We start from the raw sequence: 17,973 nt of genomic DNA on the forward strand, positions 1-17,973 counted from the left end.
TGCAAGCTCCGCCTCCCGGGTTTACGCCATTCTCCTGCCTCAGCCTCCCGAGTAGCTGGGACTACATTAGCTGGGACTACAGGCGCCTGCCACCTCGCCCGGCTAGTTTTTTGTATTTTTTAGTAGAGACGAGGTTTCACTGTGCTAACCAGGATGGTCTTGATCTCCTGACCTCATGATCCACCCGTCTCGGCCTCCCAAAGTGCTGGGATTACAGGCTTGAGCCACCGCGCCCGGCCCGACAATGGTATTTTTAAAAAGCTTTCCAGTGATTCCATTGTATAGCCATGATCCCTTGAACCTCACCAATTTCAACCAACACCATAGATTCAAATTTAAGTTCCATTACTGAAAGCATGCCACTGTCGTAGGTTGAATTGTGTCCCCGTAAAAGAAGTTGAAGTCCTAATGCCCAGTGCCTGTGAAGATGGACTAATTAGGATGGAGTCTTTGAAGATGATCAGGTTAAGATGAAGTAATTAGGTTGGATTCCTAATCCAATGACTGGTGTCCTTATAAAAAGGGGATATCTGACTGGGTGTGGTGGCTCACCCCTGTAATCCCAGCACTTTGGGAGGCCGAGGCGGGCGGATCACCTGAGGTCAGGAGTTTGAGACCAGCCTGACCAACATGGTGAAACCCCGTCTCTACTAAAAATACAAAAATTAGCTGGATGTGGTGGTGGGTGCCTGTAATCCCAGCTACTCTGGAGGCTGAGGCAAGAGAATCGCTTGAATCCAGGAGGCAGAGGTTGCAGTGAGCCGAGATGGCACCACTGCACTCCAGCCTGGGCAACAAGAGCGAGATTCTATCTCAAAAAAAAAAAAAAAAAAGTGGAGGCGGGGAATCTAGACGCAGAGATAGACACTAGGAGAACTCCATGGAATACCAGCTATTCCCAACAAACCACTGGAAGGTAGAAAGGCATGGGACAAATTCTCCCTCATAGCTCTCAGCTGAAACCAACCCTGCCAACACCTAGATCCGACCTCCAGCCTCCACAACTGTGAGACAATCAATTTCTGTTGTTGCAGCCACCCAGTTTGTGGTACTTTGTTACGGTAGCCCTAGTAAGCAATACAACTACTTACATAGTAGCCAGGAGACTCTCTTCACCTGTTTCCTCATCTGTAAAAGTGGAATTGTAATAATGTGCCAGGGTGCATTCCAAATAGTTTACACGGATTGTCTCAGTCATTACATCATCCCTCTGACATAGTCACTACTACTATCTCCACTTAACAGATGAGAAAGTTGTGAAACAGAAAGGTTAAGTAACTTGCTCAAGGTCACACGGTAACTAAATACATAAACTAATAATACATTCTTTACAGGATTATTGGAAAGCCCTTATGAGACTGCAGATGTGGACGTGAAATCGCGTTGTAAGTAGTCGGCGTTTTACCCGCGTTAGTGAGGTTCTCTGTATATTCAGGACTTTTTCAGGACTTTTTTTTTTTTTTTTTGTCATCTCTGACTCTCCTTCCTCTTCCTACGCGATACTTCCTTCCCTCGGCGACAGGGGCCGCTGCGCTGCGCGGTCACCGACGGTCTCTCTAGCCCGCCGCACCGGCTGCTCGCTGGTGCCTATAAGTGACAGCGCCGGGCTCAGCGAGGCTTCAGTCCGCTGCCGCCGGGGCCGGGGCTAGGGTTAGTTCTGGAGCTGGATCGGGAGCTGCAGCTGGGCCGGGGCGGAGCGCCGCGCTGCGCCGGGGCCGCGAGGAGGGGCGTGTTGCTGCTGGCCCACCGCGAGCCGCCCCCAGCCCGCGCCGAGGCGCCTTCCCGCCAGGCCGCCTGCCTCCGCCTTCCGCCTCTCTCCATTTCCCCGGAATCTCAGCCCGGCGCGCCTGGACCCCTGCCCTTCTCTGGGTGGACAAACTCCCGGCCGCTTCCCGGTTTCACTCCTTCTCAGCCTGGGCTCCCAGCCCCCTCTCTCCTTTTCCTGGACTGGGTCTCACCCCCTTCGGTCCCCTTCCATTAGCTCAGGCTCCCTACCGCTTCCCTTAGCCCACAGCCCAGAGTCCCAGCTCCTCAGTCACTTTCCTCAGCCAAAGGTCCCAGCCTTCCCTCTTCCTTTCCCTTGCACGGGTCCAGCCTATCCTGCCCCTTCCTCTATCCCTAGGGCTCTGTTTCCCACATCCCTCCTCCCCCTTCCCAGGCCCGGAGTTCCAGACCTTTTGGTCTCCTTCCGTGGTCCTTCCGGGGTGCTTGCCCCCTTTCTCCACTTTGGAGTTCCAGGTTGCAAACCCAGCCTCCCTCCACCCCCAGAAAATTGCTTCCATGGAAATGCCTCTCTAAAGCATGAACTTTTCCTAGAGACTACACCAGTCTCTCTTCCCACTTGCTGACCCCTTGCTACCTATGTGCCCGGTTTTACTCTCACTTGGGTAAGGTCGAGGCCGGCTCTGGGAGCAGCACCATGGTTCTGCGGTCTGGCATCTGTGGCCTCTCTCCACCTCGGATCCTCCCTTCCTTGCTCGTGGTGGTCGCTTTGGTGGGGCTGCTCCCTGTTCTCAGGAGCCATGGCCTCCAGCTCAGCCCAACTGCCAGCACCATTCGAAGCTCAGAGCCACCACGAGAACGCTCGATTGGAGATGTCACCACCGCTCCACCGGAGGTCACCCCAGAGAGCCGCCCTGTTAATCATTCCGTCACTGATCATGGCATGAAGCCGCGCAAGGCCTTTCCAGTCCTGGGCATCGACTACACACACGTGCGCACCCCCTTCGAGATCTCCCTCTGGATCCTTCTGGCCTGCCTCATGAAGATAGGTAAGTCCCGTTTGCTCCGATGCTGCGGCGGCCGCCAGACTGGTGAGCTTCTTGCCTCATCTCGCACCATTTGAGGCTGTCCAGGAGTAAGGATCTGAACTACCCCCATAAGGTAGGCAGTCTCCATCCTGCCACCTTGGTCCTTCTCAAGCTCCAGTTCTGTGACTTCTGATTTGTGACCTGAGGCTTCCCAAGATGGGAGCCAGCACTGTGCACAGAAGAGAGCAGGTTTAGAGGATGGGATGCTTCTGATCCTAGCTCCCTTCAGTAAGGCTTCCACGACTGGCAAGTCTTCTCTGGCTGGGCCAGATCCCCAGGAGAGCCAGGCACCCTGCTGTATGTGAGACAGAAAGGAGTGTCTTCTGGCAAGTGGCACATTCTGCTCTGTCAACAGCAACCAGTGCAATTTATGACCGGCTTTATTGGAGTGTGTTCCAGGAGGGAGTATATTTCTACTTGGCCTGCTTGAGGAGTTTAAGCATAGTGGAGACCTGGGCAGGAAACTTACAAGTGTGGTGGAACACAGGGGATCCCCATATTCCCACCTTTCCTTCATCTCCGGAATGTTATCTGTCAGCTTTCCTTGCCCAGGCTAGTTAGGAGCCCCTGAGTCAATTTCCGGTCCAGGAATGCCATACTTTATAGGATCTGTGGGACAAGGGGCCCTGGAAATTTCTGAAGTCTGTTTTGGGAGTGGAGGGAGAGTAGAGGAGGTTGAGGCTTGGTCCGACCCCAGCTCACCGCCAGGTCGCTGCCTGGCTGTGTCTCAGGGTGCTGTCTGGTCTGCTGCTCAATCAAGTAGGTGAGGTACATAGGGGGAGGCTAGGGATGTTCAGGCCTGAAGAGACTTTGAAACCTTTTGGGGAGAAGGAAATAGACAAGTTATTCCCTCTCAGAGTGTCGGTCTCCCTGCTAGGCCTGAGCGCTCTGTTCTGCTGAGTGACTGGGGTAGCTTACTGGAGCCTACACAGCCCAGAAGTCCCTGGAAGTGGTGTTCAGGGGGCCTTTGAAAGCTGCCTTTGCATTTTCAGCTTGCCCCCAGCTGGTTGTGGAAGGCGTGAGGTCCTGGGACTCTGCTGTCCCCTCTGCCTGAGATTTGGGTTTGGGGATTTGGCAGGAAACCTTCCACCTCTCCCAAGGACGTGCAGGAGCTGAGCGGTGCTGCTGGGCTGGTGTGAGGCAGACTCTGGGACGTGCTGCGGGAGGAAAGTGGTGCCTCTAATTTGATAGATCCAGGAGCTGGGTTCCTGGTGCAGGGCTCTTGTGCCAAGCTAGTCACAGTAGCAGAGCCTTACATGGAACTAAGCCATCAGCACCTATACCCTGATGGCACTTAGCTTCCTGGAGAGAAATCAAGGACTGGACAAGGGGAACCATGTGTACTGATTCCGACATAAATGCATGACCTTGAATAGCTGAGGCCTTTTTCTGCAGGTCTCCCTCACCTGTGAAATGGGTAAGACTCTCAATTTTACCATACCAATTGAGTCATGAAATGTCATCTGATTTTGCTGTAAGAAGCTGAAGTGACAGTGATGTCATTTGACTGTGTAAGACCAGGAGGAGACCTCACAAGTGCAATCTATAAATTGCCTCCTGTCCCCAATCCCCTCACCTGCCCACCACACCTGGCATTCTATTAGGGCATTCAGGGCTGGCAGACACGCTTTGAGTCTCAGTGGCTGCTGGTGGGACGACAGCATGACTACAGAGACCCCACTCTAGGCAGTCAGAAGTTTGTCCCTGCAGGCGTGGTATCTCTAGTGCTAATGAGGTCAGCTTGGCCTGGCCTGCTTTGTCGCCACCCAAGTGCTGTGCCCGGGACCCTGGGCAGCTGGAGAGCAGAGACGGTGCCATGGCAACAATATCAGTCTAGAGGTGAGGAAAACCCGGCTTCTCTTCCCACCTCCCTCTGTCCTTGGACCAGTCACGCCTCCCTACCCGTCAGTTGATTTTGGTGGTCCCTTCTAGGTGTGATATTTCTGTCATTCCACTGACTCTGGAAACTCTGGCAAGTCACTCAGCCTTGGACCTCAGTTTTCCCATTGTGAAATGATGAGGCTGGACGTGGTCTCCTTTCCAAAAGTCTGTCTCTGCCATGGAAAGGCGTTTTTCTGCCTCTGAAAACAGGAGCTCTAGCATCTGGCCATGAGTGGAGAGAAAGGTGGTCCAAAGATCTGAAGACCCCCTGTTCAGGCCTCAAAAATGAAAGCCCATTTTTCCCAGCTTCCCCTTTGCAGTGTAGAATTCAGCTACCACTCTGCCACTTAGCAGCATCTCTGAGCCTCGGTTTCCTTATGTATAAAAGGGGAACTAAGCTGGGCGCAGTGGCTCACGCCTGTAATCCCAGCACTTTGGGAGACTGAGGCAGGGTGGATTGCCTGAAGTCAGGAGTTTGAGACCAGCCTGGCCAACATGGTGAAACCCCGTCTCTACTAAAATTATAAAAAATTAGCTGGGCATGGTGGTGGGCGCCTGTAATCCCAGCTACTCTGGAGGCTGAGGCAGGAGGATCACTTGAACCCGGGAGGCGAAGGTTGCAGTGAGCCGAGATTGCGCCATTGCACTCCAGCCTGGGCAACTATAGTGAAACCCCGTCTCTAAATAAATAAATAAATAAATCTTTTAAAAATGGGAACTAATAGTATCCAGTTACAGTGCTATTAATGTGATGATTACATAAATTAATGCACATAAAACTGAGTTTGTATATACAGGAAGCATTCAATGAGTAACATCTGCCCCTGTTAATATTTTAACCACCTACAGCAAATGCATCCCTACCTCAGCCTCCTACAACCTTCCTCTGAGCTGAAGGATTACAAATCTCTCAAACCTAGGCTGCCACCGGTGTCCTTCCTTAAGGTATCAGGGTTTCCATGTGTTCTATACTGTTCACTTGAGCTGGTCATGGCAGGAGGGAAGATGGCACCAGCTGCCTTGTGGGGATAAGGGTGGGGGGCTGAGGCCATGCTCCGTCTGCACTCTCAGATACCCAAGAGCCTGGGAGCTGATTTTGGGGTCTTGCCTATTCTCTCAACACCCCAGCGTGGGTAGGAGTTCCGTTGGAGCCCTCATTCTGTCATCTATGGCAGCTGCTTCCCTTGCAGGTTACCCCTCCTTTAAGAATAGAAAGTACTTTGTGCAGTTCTCCTTCCTACCCTAACCATGGAGCAGAGCCTCAGGTAGACTCTTGCAGAGACTGGGGTGGGAGGAGCAGGGTGGGAGCTGAAGTTCTAGAACAGTTGCTTCTGGGTTCTAGTCTACCTCTGACTCAGTGGGTGACATTAGGCAAGTCACCTTCCCTCTCTGGGCCTTTTTTCTCCCCTCAACAGTCAGGAATTCTTTTTTAATTAATTTTTTTTTTTTTTTTGAGACGGAGTCTTGCGCTGTCACCCTGGCTGGAGTGCAGTGGCCGGATCTCAGCTCACTGCAAGCTCCGCCTCCTGGGTTCACGCCATTCTCCTGCCTCCACCTCCCGAGTAGCTGGGACTACAGGCGTCTGCCACCTCGGCCGGCTAGTTTTTTGTATTTTTTAGTAGAGACGGGGTTTCACCGTGTTAACCAGGATGGTCTCGATCTCCTGACCTCGTGATCCGCCCGTCTCGGCCTCCCAAAGTGCTGGGATTACAGGCTTGAGCCACCGCGCCCGGCCAACAGTCAGGAATTCTTACTTGTCCTTGCTGGGGAGGGGCTAGTGGTGTGAAGAGGATTTAGGCTATTGGGAAAACTATGGGAATGACCCCAAGCCTTAGGAGTTAGATGCATTCCCCACCCCACATTGTGCTTTGGACCCTGCATGAACTCTGCTTTGTTCCGAGTTCACCTGGCTCCCGGGCTAGTACTTGTTCCAAGGGAGAGCTTCACTGTAACTCAGCTCAGCACTGGCATCTCCTGCATTTGTTTACCCATGTTCCTGACCCGGAATGCCTGGCAGAGGCCCAGGAGCCCATAAAGCAGGTATTCATCTTGTCTCCTGACCAGGGACACAAAAGGCTTATTTTGTCCCTTTACGTCTTATAGCTTTTTTTGGTTTTGGTCTTTGCAAGGCTAATCCTGCCATCTCCTCTGTAGATTAAGTCTGTGAATAGGGGAGATGTGGTCACTGCCCACTTGACATGCATGGATATCAGACCCAGCAACTGGTTTCCTGTGAAAGTGACACTAGAAGGTGCCTCTCTCACTTCTCAAAAGAAGAGAAGAACAAATAGCTTAAAGGTCACCTTGAAACTGTCTCAAGAAGCCCAGATAGGACTCTGTGAAAAGGAAGAGATGACCTTTTTCTCTTTGGGAAAATAGCAGACTGACTGCAGAACAGTGGGAGGGAGGTCAACTGGGGACTGGAGGAAGGCTTCAGGTAGGACATGTGTCTCTAGGAGTGCCAAGGCACTTAGAGGGCTTAGTTGGTCAGATTGCCCAGACTTCATTCTGCTGAGCACCCACGAAGCTTGCCTTTTCTCTCCTTCCGAGCCAGCCCCATGGCATCCAGCCCTGGTATAAAGGAAAGACGTGGTCAGAAGCCCTGGGTTCTGCTCCTGACCCTGCCTCACGGTACCTGTGTGACCATGAACCTTAAGGTCCGTGCACCTCATTCTCTGAACCTGACTTGCCTCATCCTTAAGACCAGTGTAGAGGCTGAATGTGGGAACGCCTGGTAGAATGCCCAGCTCACTGTAGTAACTTTCAGGGCCATGCAGATTCTTCCCCTTTTGGGAGGTCCTCCCAACCCACAGCAGTCACTTGCTCTTTCTCTCCCAAACCCTTTTCCCTTATTGTTTATCCATAACATTGGCATGAGGCCTTGCCTGCCCTGTGACATCTCCCGTGTTGAACGGGTGTGTGTGTTTTAATAATAGTTGCCACTTGGTATCTGCAGAGTAGTGTCAGGCACTTTATAAAAGCAATCTTATTTAATCCTTACTCAAATCATAAGAGATAAAAGATGTCTGTGTTTTGCAGATGAGGAAATGGCTTAGAGAGGTTATCATCAGTGATGTTGAATCGCTATTTATTGTCTGTTCGAGTCTTGGCATAGCCTCCTAGAGGGGTGCAGCTGCATCTCCTGCCTCTGGCATTCCCTGCAGCAGATGCGCACAGCCCTGCACTGAGAAGCTCCCAGCTCGCTGCACCTGCACTCAGGAATTGTAGGACTCCCTCTAGGAGTTGGGCGCGTGTCATTGGTGGGAGCCCTGTCCCTGCCTTGAGAAAGCTGTAGGTGTTCTGTGTCTGGCTGTGCGCCTGTCCTTTGTTTTTGTGAGTCTCCTTGGATGCAGCCGAATCCTGCATTCAGGTAGGGCCTATCCCTTGTTCTCTGCCAGCGACCCTGCCTGCCATCTCTCTGTCAGGGCCCTCTCAGCCATCAGACCAGAGCTTGCTTCTTCCCTGCTTGGGCAGGGGAGTGCCAGGTAAAGGGTGATCTCCTTTAGCCACAAGGGGTGGCTGACCTTATGACCTCCTGCCTCTGATCAGGAAAGGTGACAGGCTACTTTTGGTTACCCTCAGGGCCCAGCAGAGTCCCCTGAGAGGCAGCCTCTGTTGGGAGCAGGTGGCACAACTTTGTTTAGCTCTACAAGGCAGGAGGAGTTTAGTAGTACTTCTCATTAGCACTGAAATTTGTTTCCAAAGCACTTGCATGTACAATCTTTAATTTAGATCTTCTCAGTGGTCCTGTGGGTTGGAATAGCGTGTGGTATTGATGTGTTCATTTTACATCTAAGGAAACTGAGCCTTCGGTTGTGACCTGCCTGAGGTCACTTAGCAAGCCTGGGACTAATCACTCAAGGCCAAACTCTCTCCTGCCAGGCCAACATGCTGCGTTCTTGTTGGATCAAGGGGGATGAGCGATTTAAAGGGGCTTTGAGGAGAGTAAATGACCAGACACATCCACATTGGTAACCTGGATTGTTGTCAGGAGGGACACCTGTTCCTTCTGTAGGAAGGAAGGGCTAAAGGGTCCAGGTGCTCTGGAGCCCTGACAGCTTTGGCTCAGCTCCAAGTTCTTTTCTACAGCTTGAACATACCTGTATTTGCATGAAGGAGGATGAGGGCCAGAGTCGTACTGGGGACTGTCATTCTCATAGCCCTTATCTGTGGAACAGCAAATCTTTGAAATGGAGGACTTATCCTTTCCCCCAAAATGTTGTATGCCCTCTAGGAGAGAAAAGGAGGCAGAGAAATGATTACAATGGAGAACATGCAGGATGGGGTGAAAGGTCAAGAGACCTGAGATCTAGTCTCAGCTGTCTGTTGCCCAGCTGTGTGACTTTAGGCAAGGCTCTCTGAGCCCCTGTTTTCTTTTTTCTTTTCTTTCGAGACAAGAGTTTCGCTCTTGTTGCCCAGCCTGGAGTGCAGTGGTGCAATCTCAACTCGCTGCAACCTCTGCCTCTCAGGTTCAAGCGATTCTTCTGCCTCGGCCTCCTGAGTGGTGGGGATTACAGGCATGTGCCACCACACCCGGCTAATTTTGTATTTTTAGTAGGGATGGGGTTTTGCCATGTTGGTCAGGCTCGTCTTAAACTCCTGACCCCAGGTGATCCGCTCACCTTGGCCTCCCAAAGTGCTGGGATCACAGGTGTGAGCCACCGCTCCAGGCCTGAGCCCCTGTTTTCTAATTGATATTATAGATACTTAATTTTTCATTTTTTTTTTTTTTTTTTTTTTTTTTAGAGATGGAGGATGGGGGCCTTCCAATGTTGTTGTCCAGGCTGGTTTTGAATCCCTGGCCTCAAATGACCCTCCTGCCTCAGTTTCCTGAGTAACTGGAATTACAGGCATGAGCCATCATGCCTGGCTCCCTATTATTTTATTTTTATTTTTTTGAGATGGAGTCTCACTCTGTCGCCCAGGCTGGAGTGCAGTGGCATGATCTCTGCTCACAGCAACCTCCGCCTCCGGGTTCAAGTGATTCTCCTACCTCAGCCTCCCAAGTAGCTGGGACTACAGGCACGTGCCACCACCCCCAGCTAATTTTTGTATTGTTTTTCTTTTCTTTTTTGTTTTTTGAGACAGAGTCTCGCTCTGTCACACAGACTGGAGTGCAGAGGCATGATCTTGGCTCACTGCAACCTCTGCCTCCCGTATTCAAGTGATTCTCCTGCCTCAGCCTCCCGAGTAGCTGGGATTACAGGCACCCACCATTGTGCCTGGCTAATTGTATTTTTTTTTTTGGTAGAGACCGGATTTCACCATGTTGGCCAGGCCGGTCTCGAACTCCTGACCTCAGGTGATCTGCCCACCTCAGTCTCCCAAAGTCCTGATATTACAGGCATGAGCCGCTGTGCCCGGCCTAATTTTTGTATTTTTAGTAGAGATGGGTTTTTGCCATGTTGGCCAGGCTGGTCTTGAACTCCTGACCTCAGGCGATCTGCCTGTCCCGGCCTCCCAAAGTGCTGGGATTACAGGCATGAGCCACTGCGCCCAGCTGATAATTGGTGATGTATTTGTTAAATACTTGTTAATTATATTAGCTGCCACTTACTAATTTTTTACTTTGTTTATTTTTGAGACAGGATTTTGCTCTGTCTCCTAGGCTGGAGTGCAGTGGCGCAATCACCACTCACCACAGCTTCAACCTCCCGGGCTCAGGCAATCCCCCCACCTCAGCCTCCTGAGTAGCTGGGACCACAGGCACAGGCCACCACATCTGGCTAAGCTGCTACTTATTCATACCTAGTTTAGAGGTTGTGAAAGGTACTTGCACAGCTAGAAAACATTGGGGTTTAAGCCCAGATTTGTCTGACTTCAGAGCCTGTGTTCTTTTCATCCTCATGCCCTGATTCCAAGGGCTTTTTCAGTTTAGAAATTTAATTTTTCCCATAATCATTTTGAATTGGGGGAGATTTATTTATTTATTTATTTATTTTTTTATTTTTATTTTTATTTTTTTTTTTTGAGATGGAGTCTCTGCCGCCCGGGCTGGAGTGCAGTGGCCGGATCTCAGCTCACTGCAAGCTCCGCCTCCCGGGTTCACGCCATTCTCCTGCCTCAGCCTCCTGAGTAGCTGGGACTACAGGCGCCCGCCACCTCGCCCGGCTAGTTTTTTGTATTTTTTAGTAGAGACGGGGTTTCACTGTGTTAGCCAGGATGGTCTCGATCTCCTGACCTCGTGATCCGCCCGTCTCGGCCTCCCAAAGTGCTGGGATTACAGGCTTGAGCCACCGCGCCCGGCTGGGGGAGATTTAAAGGCTTTAGTATTTTGAGCCTTGGATCACTTCTTGGGTTTGGGGAAAAAGCTTACCCACTCCAAGTCCCACTGTGAAGCAAATAACCTTTCTTGGAGGTGGCAGCATGCAGAAAAATACAGGAGTGACAGGGAACTGGAGCTGGGGGTCTGAGGCTGTCTCTGGGAATGCCAGCCCGTACACAGCCTCCTTTCCTCCTCACCGCCTCTCTTACCTGCCCCCTTTCCTCCTGAGGCAGGGAGAGAAGGCTCGCTCAGCATACCCAGGACCTGGGTTATTCCTGAGTCATCCATCGCCTGTGTGGGCCTCATTTTGCAGCACTCGCTCCCCTTGCAAATGTCTGAGTCAGACATGTCTCCCCAAGGTTGTCTGCACACACTGCACTGGGCCAAACTGTCTCTAGATGCCGATAAACATCAACTGATACTTTAAAGCAGCCCGTGATTATATGTTGGTATTTTAATCTTATGGGCTAATCTAATTTTAACCGAACTAAGTTTTGGGTTGGGCCTGGATCAGTGGGCTGCCCCGCTTCCCTGGGATCATGCTGACTTCATTTTCTTCCCCCTAAAGCTCATCTAATATACAGGGCCAGTTTTGGGGTCTATTAGGCCAGACCTGAGCCCTGAGTTTTTATACTACTTGCCAAGAATCCAGAATTCCCCCAAATTACCCCAGCACGTTCTTTCCTGAAAAGATACGTCCTTAAGCAGTTCCAACTGAGATTCAGGATGAGAAACTCTGTTCCTTCCCAGGCCCCCTTCCCTGTCCCTTGGGGAGCACTTACCCCTAAGCCCAGACTGGCCTTTCCACAGTGCTGAGCCTATTTGAGACCAGGCCATAGAAGGCGGAGGAGTGATATCACAGCTGTGTGTTAGAGCCCACAAGTTCACAAAACCAATAAATAGCTAACACTTGCATAGCATTTGCCGTTTGCCAAGTGAAGCTGGAAGAGGCTGTGTCTTTGCACCAGCCAGCTGGGACCAAGAGCAGCTCACTAAGATCCTGGGTGGAAGAGGCAGGTCAGCTGAAATCAGCCAGCAGGCATTTAGCATATGGCCATCAAGGAACAAAGAAGAGTAAACCCAGGCCCTGCTCTTTAGGAGCTTCCAGCCTGCCAGGGCTGGGCAGACTCCTGGCAGAGGCAAAGTGCAGAGGGAGCAAGCAGTCCCTGAGGACTGGGGTGTTTAGAGAAGGCCTCTCAAAGGAGGTGGAACATGAGTCTGAGTCTTGAAAGATGGAAAGGAATTAGATAAGCAGGCCATACTTAGTACCAATTTCCATAAGAATGTCAGCCTCTTGAGGACAGGGCCTTTGTTCACTTTCTTTTTTTTCCTTTTTTTTGAGATGGAATCCTGCTCTGTCACCCTGGTTAGAGTGCTGGAGTGCAGTGGCGTGATCTCATTTCACTGCAACTTCTGCCTCCCAGGTTCAAGCAATTCTCCTGCCTCAGCCTCTGGAGTAGCTGGGATTACAGGTGCACATCACCACACCCAGCTAATTTTTTGTGTTTTTAGTAGAGATGGAGTTTTGCTATGTTGGCCAGTCTGGTCTTGAACTCCTGACCTCAGGTAATCCGCCCACCTCAGCCTCCCAAAGTGCTGAGATTACAGGCGTGAGCCACCACGCCCAGCCTGTTCACTTTCTTATCTGTGCCTGGCACAGAGTAAGGGCTCCATAAATATTTGGGGAAGGAATACATGAATGAATATGTGATTGACTTCAGTGTAAAGATAGGATCCCTGCAAAGCCCTAGGGCAGACAAGAAACCAGTTTGACTGCTCAGAGAGGAGGGAGAGCAAAGGTTGCAGAGGCTCCTTGGCACCAGACTGCCAAGCCAGGGAGTTTAACTGAGCTTGCTGGGAGGACACTCACAGAATGATGCCTTAGGCGCCAGTCAGTGTTTACATGGTGCTGCCGTGGCCACCTCCCTCTGCTTGGCTCTAATGGAGGGTCTGCAAGGGCATCCTCTCTGGGCTGGGTGGGGTCTCTCTGGGAAGATCTGGATCTGTTTGGTCTGCCCTCAATTTGTGTAAGTAAAAGTAAGATACCAGAGCTTCCTTGGGGAGCTGCCGAGAGCCCTAATTGAATTAAGCTTTTCCTGGGAAGATTCCTCAAGCCATAAACTGCACTGTGACTGTAAATTAATGAGACCAGTGCCTGTAAACCATACAAGAAGGCAATCTTGTTAATTTATAGTTGTACCTGGACAGGTTTACTTATGGCTTCTCTTTGCTTTTATGTGTATTGGGAATGGGTGGGCTGGGCCAGAATCTCCTTTCTATGGCAGGTTTATTTGTATAATATGAATAAATAAAACATGTCAATGGTAAAAACAAAATAAAACAACAAAAATAAAACCCAACAGTACAGAGGGTATTGAGGTGAAAAGGAAAAGTCCCTCTCATTACTTCTGTGACCACTCCCACTGTCATACATTCCAGAGGTTACCACTGTTTACTGTCTTGTCCATCTTTTTTAGAAATTCTCCATGCATATATTGAGTATGTGAGTATGTGTGCATGCAGGGCAAATTTAGTTTTCATAAAGCCATTGCATAAAGGAAAAGAGCTCTAGGCTGGTAACTGGGGACCTGGGTCCTAGTCCTAACTCGCCTCTTTCCTGCATATTGACCTTTGCTAAGCTGTGTTTGCCTTCCTGGGCCTTAGTTTCCCTATCTGTCAATTTCATCTTGAAGGGCTCTCTGGGGAAAGGCAGTCATTCCAGGGAAGCCCCTGTTCTGTTGAGGCCTAAGCAGACTGTGAGGCCGTCAGACGGAAAACTCCGCAGCTCTGTCCTTTGGGAGTAGGCCAGTGCTGTCAGTGAGCCCTGGCTTCAAAGCACAGAATTCAGTACAAGTACAGATCACGGTCATCTCTAAGTCCAGCTGAGGGTTACAGGGTTGAAGAAATGAGCCCACAGGGAGCCAGCCGTCTTGCTGGGGAAGTGAGACAACATACAAGGGAGAAAGCACAGGTGGGAAATTGGGTGGTTCAGGCTGGATGCTCAGGGGAATCAGAGGAAAGGAGGAGAGATGAGGGAAGCTTCTTAAGGGAGGTGGCCTTGAGAGATGGGCTGGGGTAGAAGAGGAACATCATTCAGGAGGGGTTGCTAAGGGCTTCTGGTTTAGGTGAGAGGATGGACTGGATGATCTGATCTGTTGTTCTTCTAGGATCTAGGTTTCTAAGATTGTTTCTGAGTCCATGATAAAGTTTGTGGAGCTCCCAAAATAGTCTGCAGACAGTTGTATATATGTGATTTTATCAAGGGAGAAGGCCCATAGTAGACTCAGATTTTTTTTTTTTTTTTTTAACACAGTTGATTGTCATGTGTAAGACACAGATTCTGAAGGCTAAGAGCTTCTGCCTTTTATGCGGTGGGAACTTGAAGAAGGATATAGGACTAACTGGTCTGGGATGAATCCTTGGAGGAGGTGGTACTTAATTCTGGGATGAGTAGGGTTTGCCTGGGGGACTGCAGAATATCTTCCAGGCAAGGAGAAGGACCCTAGAGTGAGTAAGCTGTGTCCTGAGAGAAGGGAAAGGAAAATGAGTCCTTAAAGTAGAGAAAAACTTTTCTGGGTTGGAAATCAAAGCAGATGCAGCATGCTCCGCCTACACTGTGCAGGCAGGGAAGGTACTGGCTTCTTTATGCCCTCTGGGTCTGCTGGGTTGCCATGGTGAGCCCAGCTCACACCCAGTAGGTGACTCAGACCTCCTGCCCATTTCCCTAAAGCGGCTAGGGCCCAGGCACATCTCTGAGGTTCTGCTAGCGGGGAAGCAGCCACCTTTGAGGCAGCAGACGCAAGAGAAAGCCTCTGAAGGTGGACAGGCTTTGAGAATACAGCTAGGAAGCCCTGACTGACCTCTGCTGTTTCCTGGACTGAAGGTCCCTGTTCTCTGTTCTCACTCTGCTTCTGGGAGTGAAAGTATAGGATATTCTAATTCTAGAATGTTAGAGATGGAAAGATCCTTATCATAGCTTGTAACCCCCAGGCCCAAAGGGGAAATGGAGATGTTTTGATCAAGTTCTCTTTTTCCAGTTGAGGTCGGAGACGATTGGCCCCAGGCCACACATGAATTAATGGCAGAGGCAGGCATCTTCCCTGCTCTGTTAACTAACTCAGGCGTCTCTAGGCAGTAAGACCTGGACAGTGGATCAAGAGGAGGGGCTGTGGTTTTTGACTTGGATATTGGTAGCACTGGCAAATCTCAGTTCTTCCAGTGGGCCCTTTAAGCCTAGAGAAGGGCAGCTTCTTCCTGGGGTATCTATTAGGGAGCTGTCCTTGGCAGAGAAACCACTGGTCCTTACACTGGTCCTTACAGGGGAGCCAAGTACAGGTCTTAGGACCTCTGAGCCAGCCCAGAGGCTTCTGCCTTCACGCATTGAATCCCTCAGGTCGTGTAATCCATCACAAGCCAGTGTTGTGCTTGGGTGCTGTACTTTTTATAGCATCTTTGTCATCAAGCCAGGGAATAAGATCTTACCTCCCCAGTGGCCAGGGCCCACAGGAATCTGGATGCTGTACCAGGTAGGCATTATGCCAGCGTGAGGTGGGGCCAACTCACCTAGCTGGGCAAAGCCTAAGACTCAGATTACAGCAAGATGGGGGAGGGGGAGCAGGCACCCTACCCCACCCTCTTCCCTGACTGAGCCCTACCTGCCTTGCTGGTGGAAGGTGCAGAGATGCATGAGAACTGCTTTTCTTACCGAGCTCAACGCCTTGTTTGAGAAATGCGGTTCAGATGCAGAACAGTCAGACAGTAGAAAGGGGGTGTGATTTGAAGTACAGGTAGAATTCTATGGGAATTTAGAGATGGGAGAGAGAACTTCGTACCTGGGAAGATCCCGGGAGGCTGTGCAAGTGATCACTGAGCTAGGCCTTGAAGTATATGTAGGATTTAGATGAGATACTTGAGTGAAATCTCACTGGGCACAACCAGAAGCTTCTACTTGGTTCAGAACCTCTGGATTGCAAAAGAATGCCCCAGAGCAGGTCCCTTTGGAAACATGCCCACAGGCATGGTGTTTAGAAAAACAAGCTTTGCAGCTTGACAGAACTGTGTTAAAATCTCAGCTTCACTACTTTGTAGCACCGTGACCTTGGGCAAGTCACTTATCCTGGTTTAAAAATTTTTTTATTTGGCCGGGCGCGGTGGCTCAAGCCTGTAATCCCAGCACTTTGGGAGGCCGAGGCGGGTGGATCACGAGGTCAGGAGATCGAGACCATCCGTGGCTAACATGGTGAAACCCCGTCTCTACTAAAAATACAAAAAACTAGCCGGGCGTGGTGGCGGGCGCCTGTAGTCCCATCTACTCGGAGGCTGAGGCAGGAGAATGGCGTGAACCCAGGAGGCAGAGCTTGCAGTGAGCCGAGATCGCGCCACTGCACCCCAGCCTGGGCGACACAGCGAGACTCCGTCTCAAAAAAAAAAAAAAAAACATAAAAATTTTTTTATTTAATTTTTTATTTTGAGATGGAGGTTCTGTCACCCAGACTGGAGTACAGTGGCACAATCTTCGCTCACTGCAACTTCTGCCTCCCTGCTTTAAGCGATTCTCCTGCCTCCCAAGTAGCTGGGATTACAGGCTTGTGCCACCACGCCTGGCTAATTTTTGTATTTTTAGTAGAGATGAGGTTTCATCATGTTGGCCAGGCTGGTTTTGAACTCCTGACCTCAAGTGATCTCCCCACCTGGTCCTCCCAAAGTGCTGGGATTACAGGCGTGAGCTGCCGTGCCTGGCCTGTGGAGGTGACTTGCCTAGTGTCATATAGCCTAACTGTGGCACAGTTTAAGCTGGACTCCAGGGCTTCCCCTTCCAAGTCCTGTGCTATTTCTCCGACATAACATTTATGTTATGTTACCCCACCTAGCTGGAGTAGCAAGACTGATCGCCTGAAACATTTAATGAGCAAAGCGTGATTTTGTATGACAACTTGATGTGTAGCTATAAAAGCACTCAATTTTGCAGAACAGATGATGGTTTTAAAAATAGTTCCAGCTATGATAAGTGCTAGGTGAGTGATGCCAGTATTAAGGGGAGAAGGTGTGCCCTTTTTAAGCTACATCATCCTGTCTGAGCCTCAGTTTCCCCAGTCTAAAGGGGTTGATGTCTGTAAAGCCCTGAGCACATTAAAAGTGCTCAGTAATGGCAGTTGCTACTATTCCTGGAGCCTTAAAGGAAGAGGTGAGGGTGGGGTCAAGCACTGGAGGATGGTTTTAGGTATATGGACTAGAGGGCATTGGGGTAAGCTGAGTACTGAGGTTGGGGGTGCAAGTGAGACCATGAGCTGAATTGTCTGAGTTTGTTCTTTAGTTGCGAGGTGGGGAGACACATGTTCAGCAATGGGATTCGTGCTGATAAATACTGTACTGAAGATGGAAAGATGGATAAATATAATCCCAGCCTCAAGGGAGAGGCTGGCATGTAAACAGGCACTTGTGATGTGCTGTGAAGTGCTGCAGCAGGAGCCTGCAGAGCTGTTGGTGCGCAGGAGGGAGGAGTGGAGGTGGATGGGTCAGGAAGGCTTCCCAGAGCTTTGAGCTGGGTCCTCAAAGTTAAGAATGAGTGTTTTGGCCAGGTGCGTTGGCTCACACCCGTAATCCCAGCACTTTGGGAGGCTGAGATGGGCGGATCACTTGAGGTCAGGAGTTCCAAACCAGCCTGGACAACATGGTGAAAGCCGTCTCTACCAAAAATACAAAAATTAGCCAGGTGTGATGGCGCAAGTCTCTAATCCCAGCTACTTGGTAGGTTGGGACAGGAGAATGGCTTGAACCCAGTAGGCGGAGGTTGCTATGAGCCGAGATCGCCTCACTGCACTCTGGCCTAGGCGACAGAGCAAAACTCTGTTTCAAAAAGAAAAAAAAAAAAAGAGTGAGTGTGCTTAGCTCACACAGAGGGGAGAACTGGAGAAGGACACAGAGACGTGAATGATGCAGAGCCATAGATCATGCAGAACCATTGACCTTTGCTTCTGAAACTCATTGTGATGTTTCCAACCCTTCCACCTCATCCCC

At 50.4% G+C, this 17,973-nt stretch overlaps 1 protein-coding gene across 5 annotated transcripts in view; it reads left to right on the plus strand.

Annotated features, from left to right (window-relative positions):
• Window positions 1–1,621: 1,621 nt before the first annotated feature.
• The window catches only part of SLC9A1 (solute carrier family 9 member A1), a 65,284-nt gene continuing 48,932 nt past the window's right edge, over window positions 1,622–17,973 (plus strand). For all 5 annotated transcript variants that reach the window (XR_012423912.1, XM_065526873.2, XM_015440078.4 and 2 more), the window contains exon 1: window positions 1,622–2,771. Coding sequence is in view for 1 of the 5 variants with exons in the window: in XM_005544299.5 (XP_005544356.1) it covers window positions 2,420–2,771 (352 nt within the window). In the remaining 4 variants the exon portion in view is untranslated. The remainder of the gene's footprint in view (window positions 2,772–17,973) is intronic.

This window comes from Macaca fascicularis, chromosome 1 (genome assembly GCF_037993035.2).
Source record: "Macaca fascicularis isolate 582-1 chromosome 1, T2T-MFA8v1.1".
Taxonomy (NCBI): domain Eukaryota; kingdom Metazoa; phylum Chordata; class Mammalia; order Primates; family Cercopithecidae; genus Macaca; species Macaca fascicularis.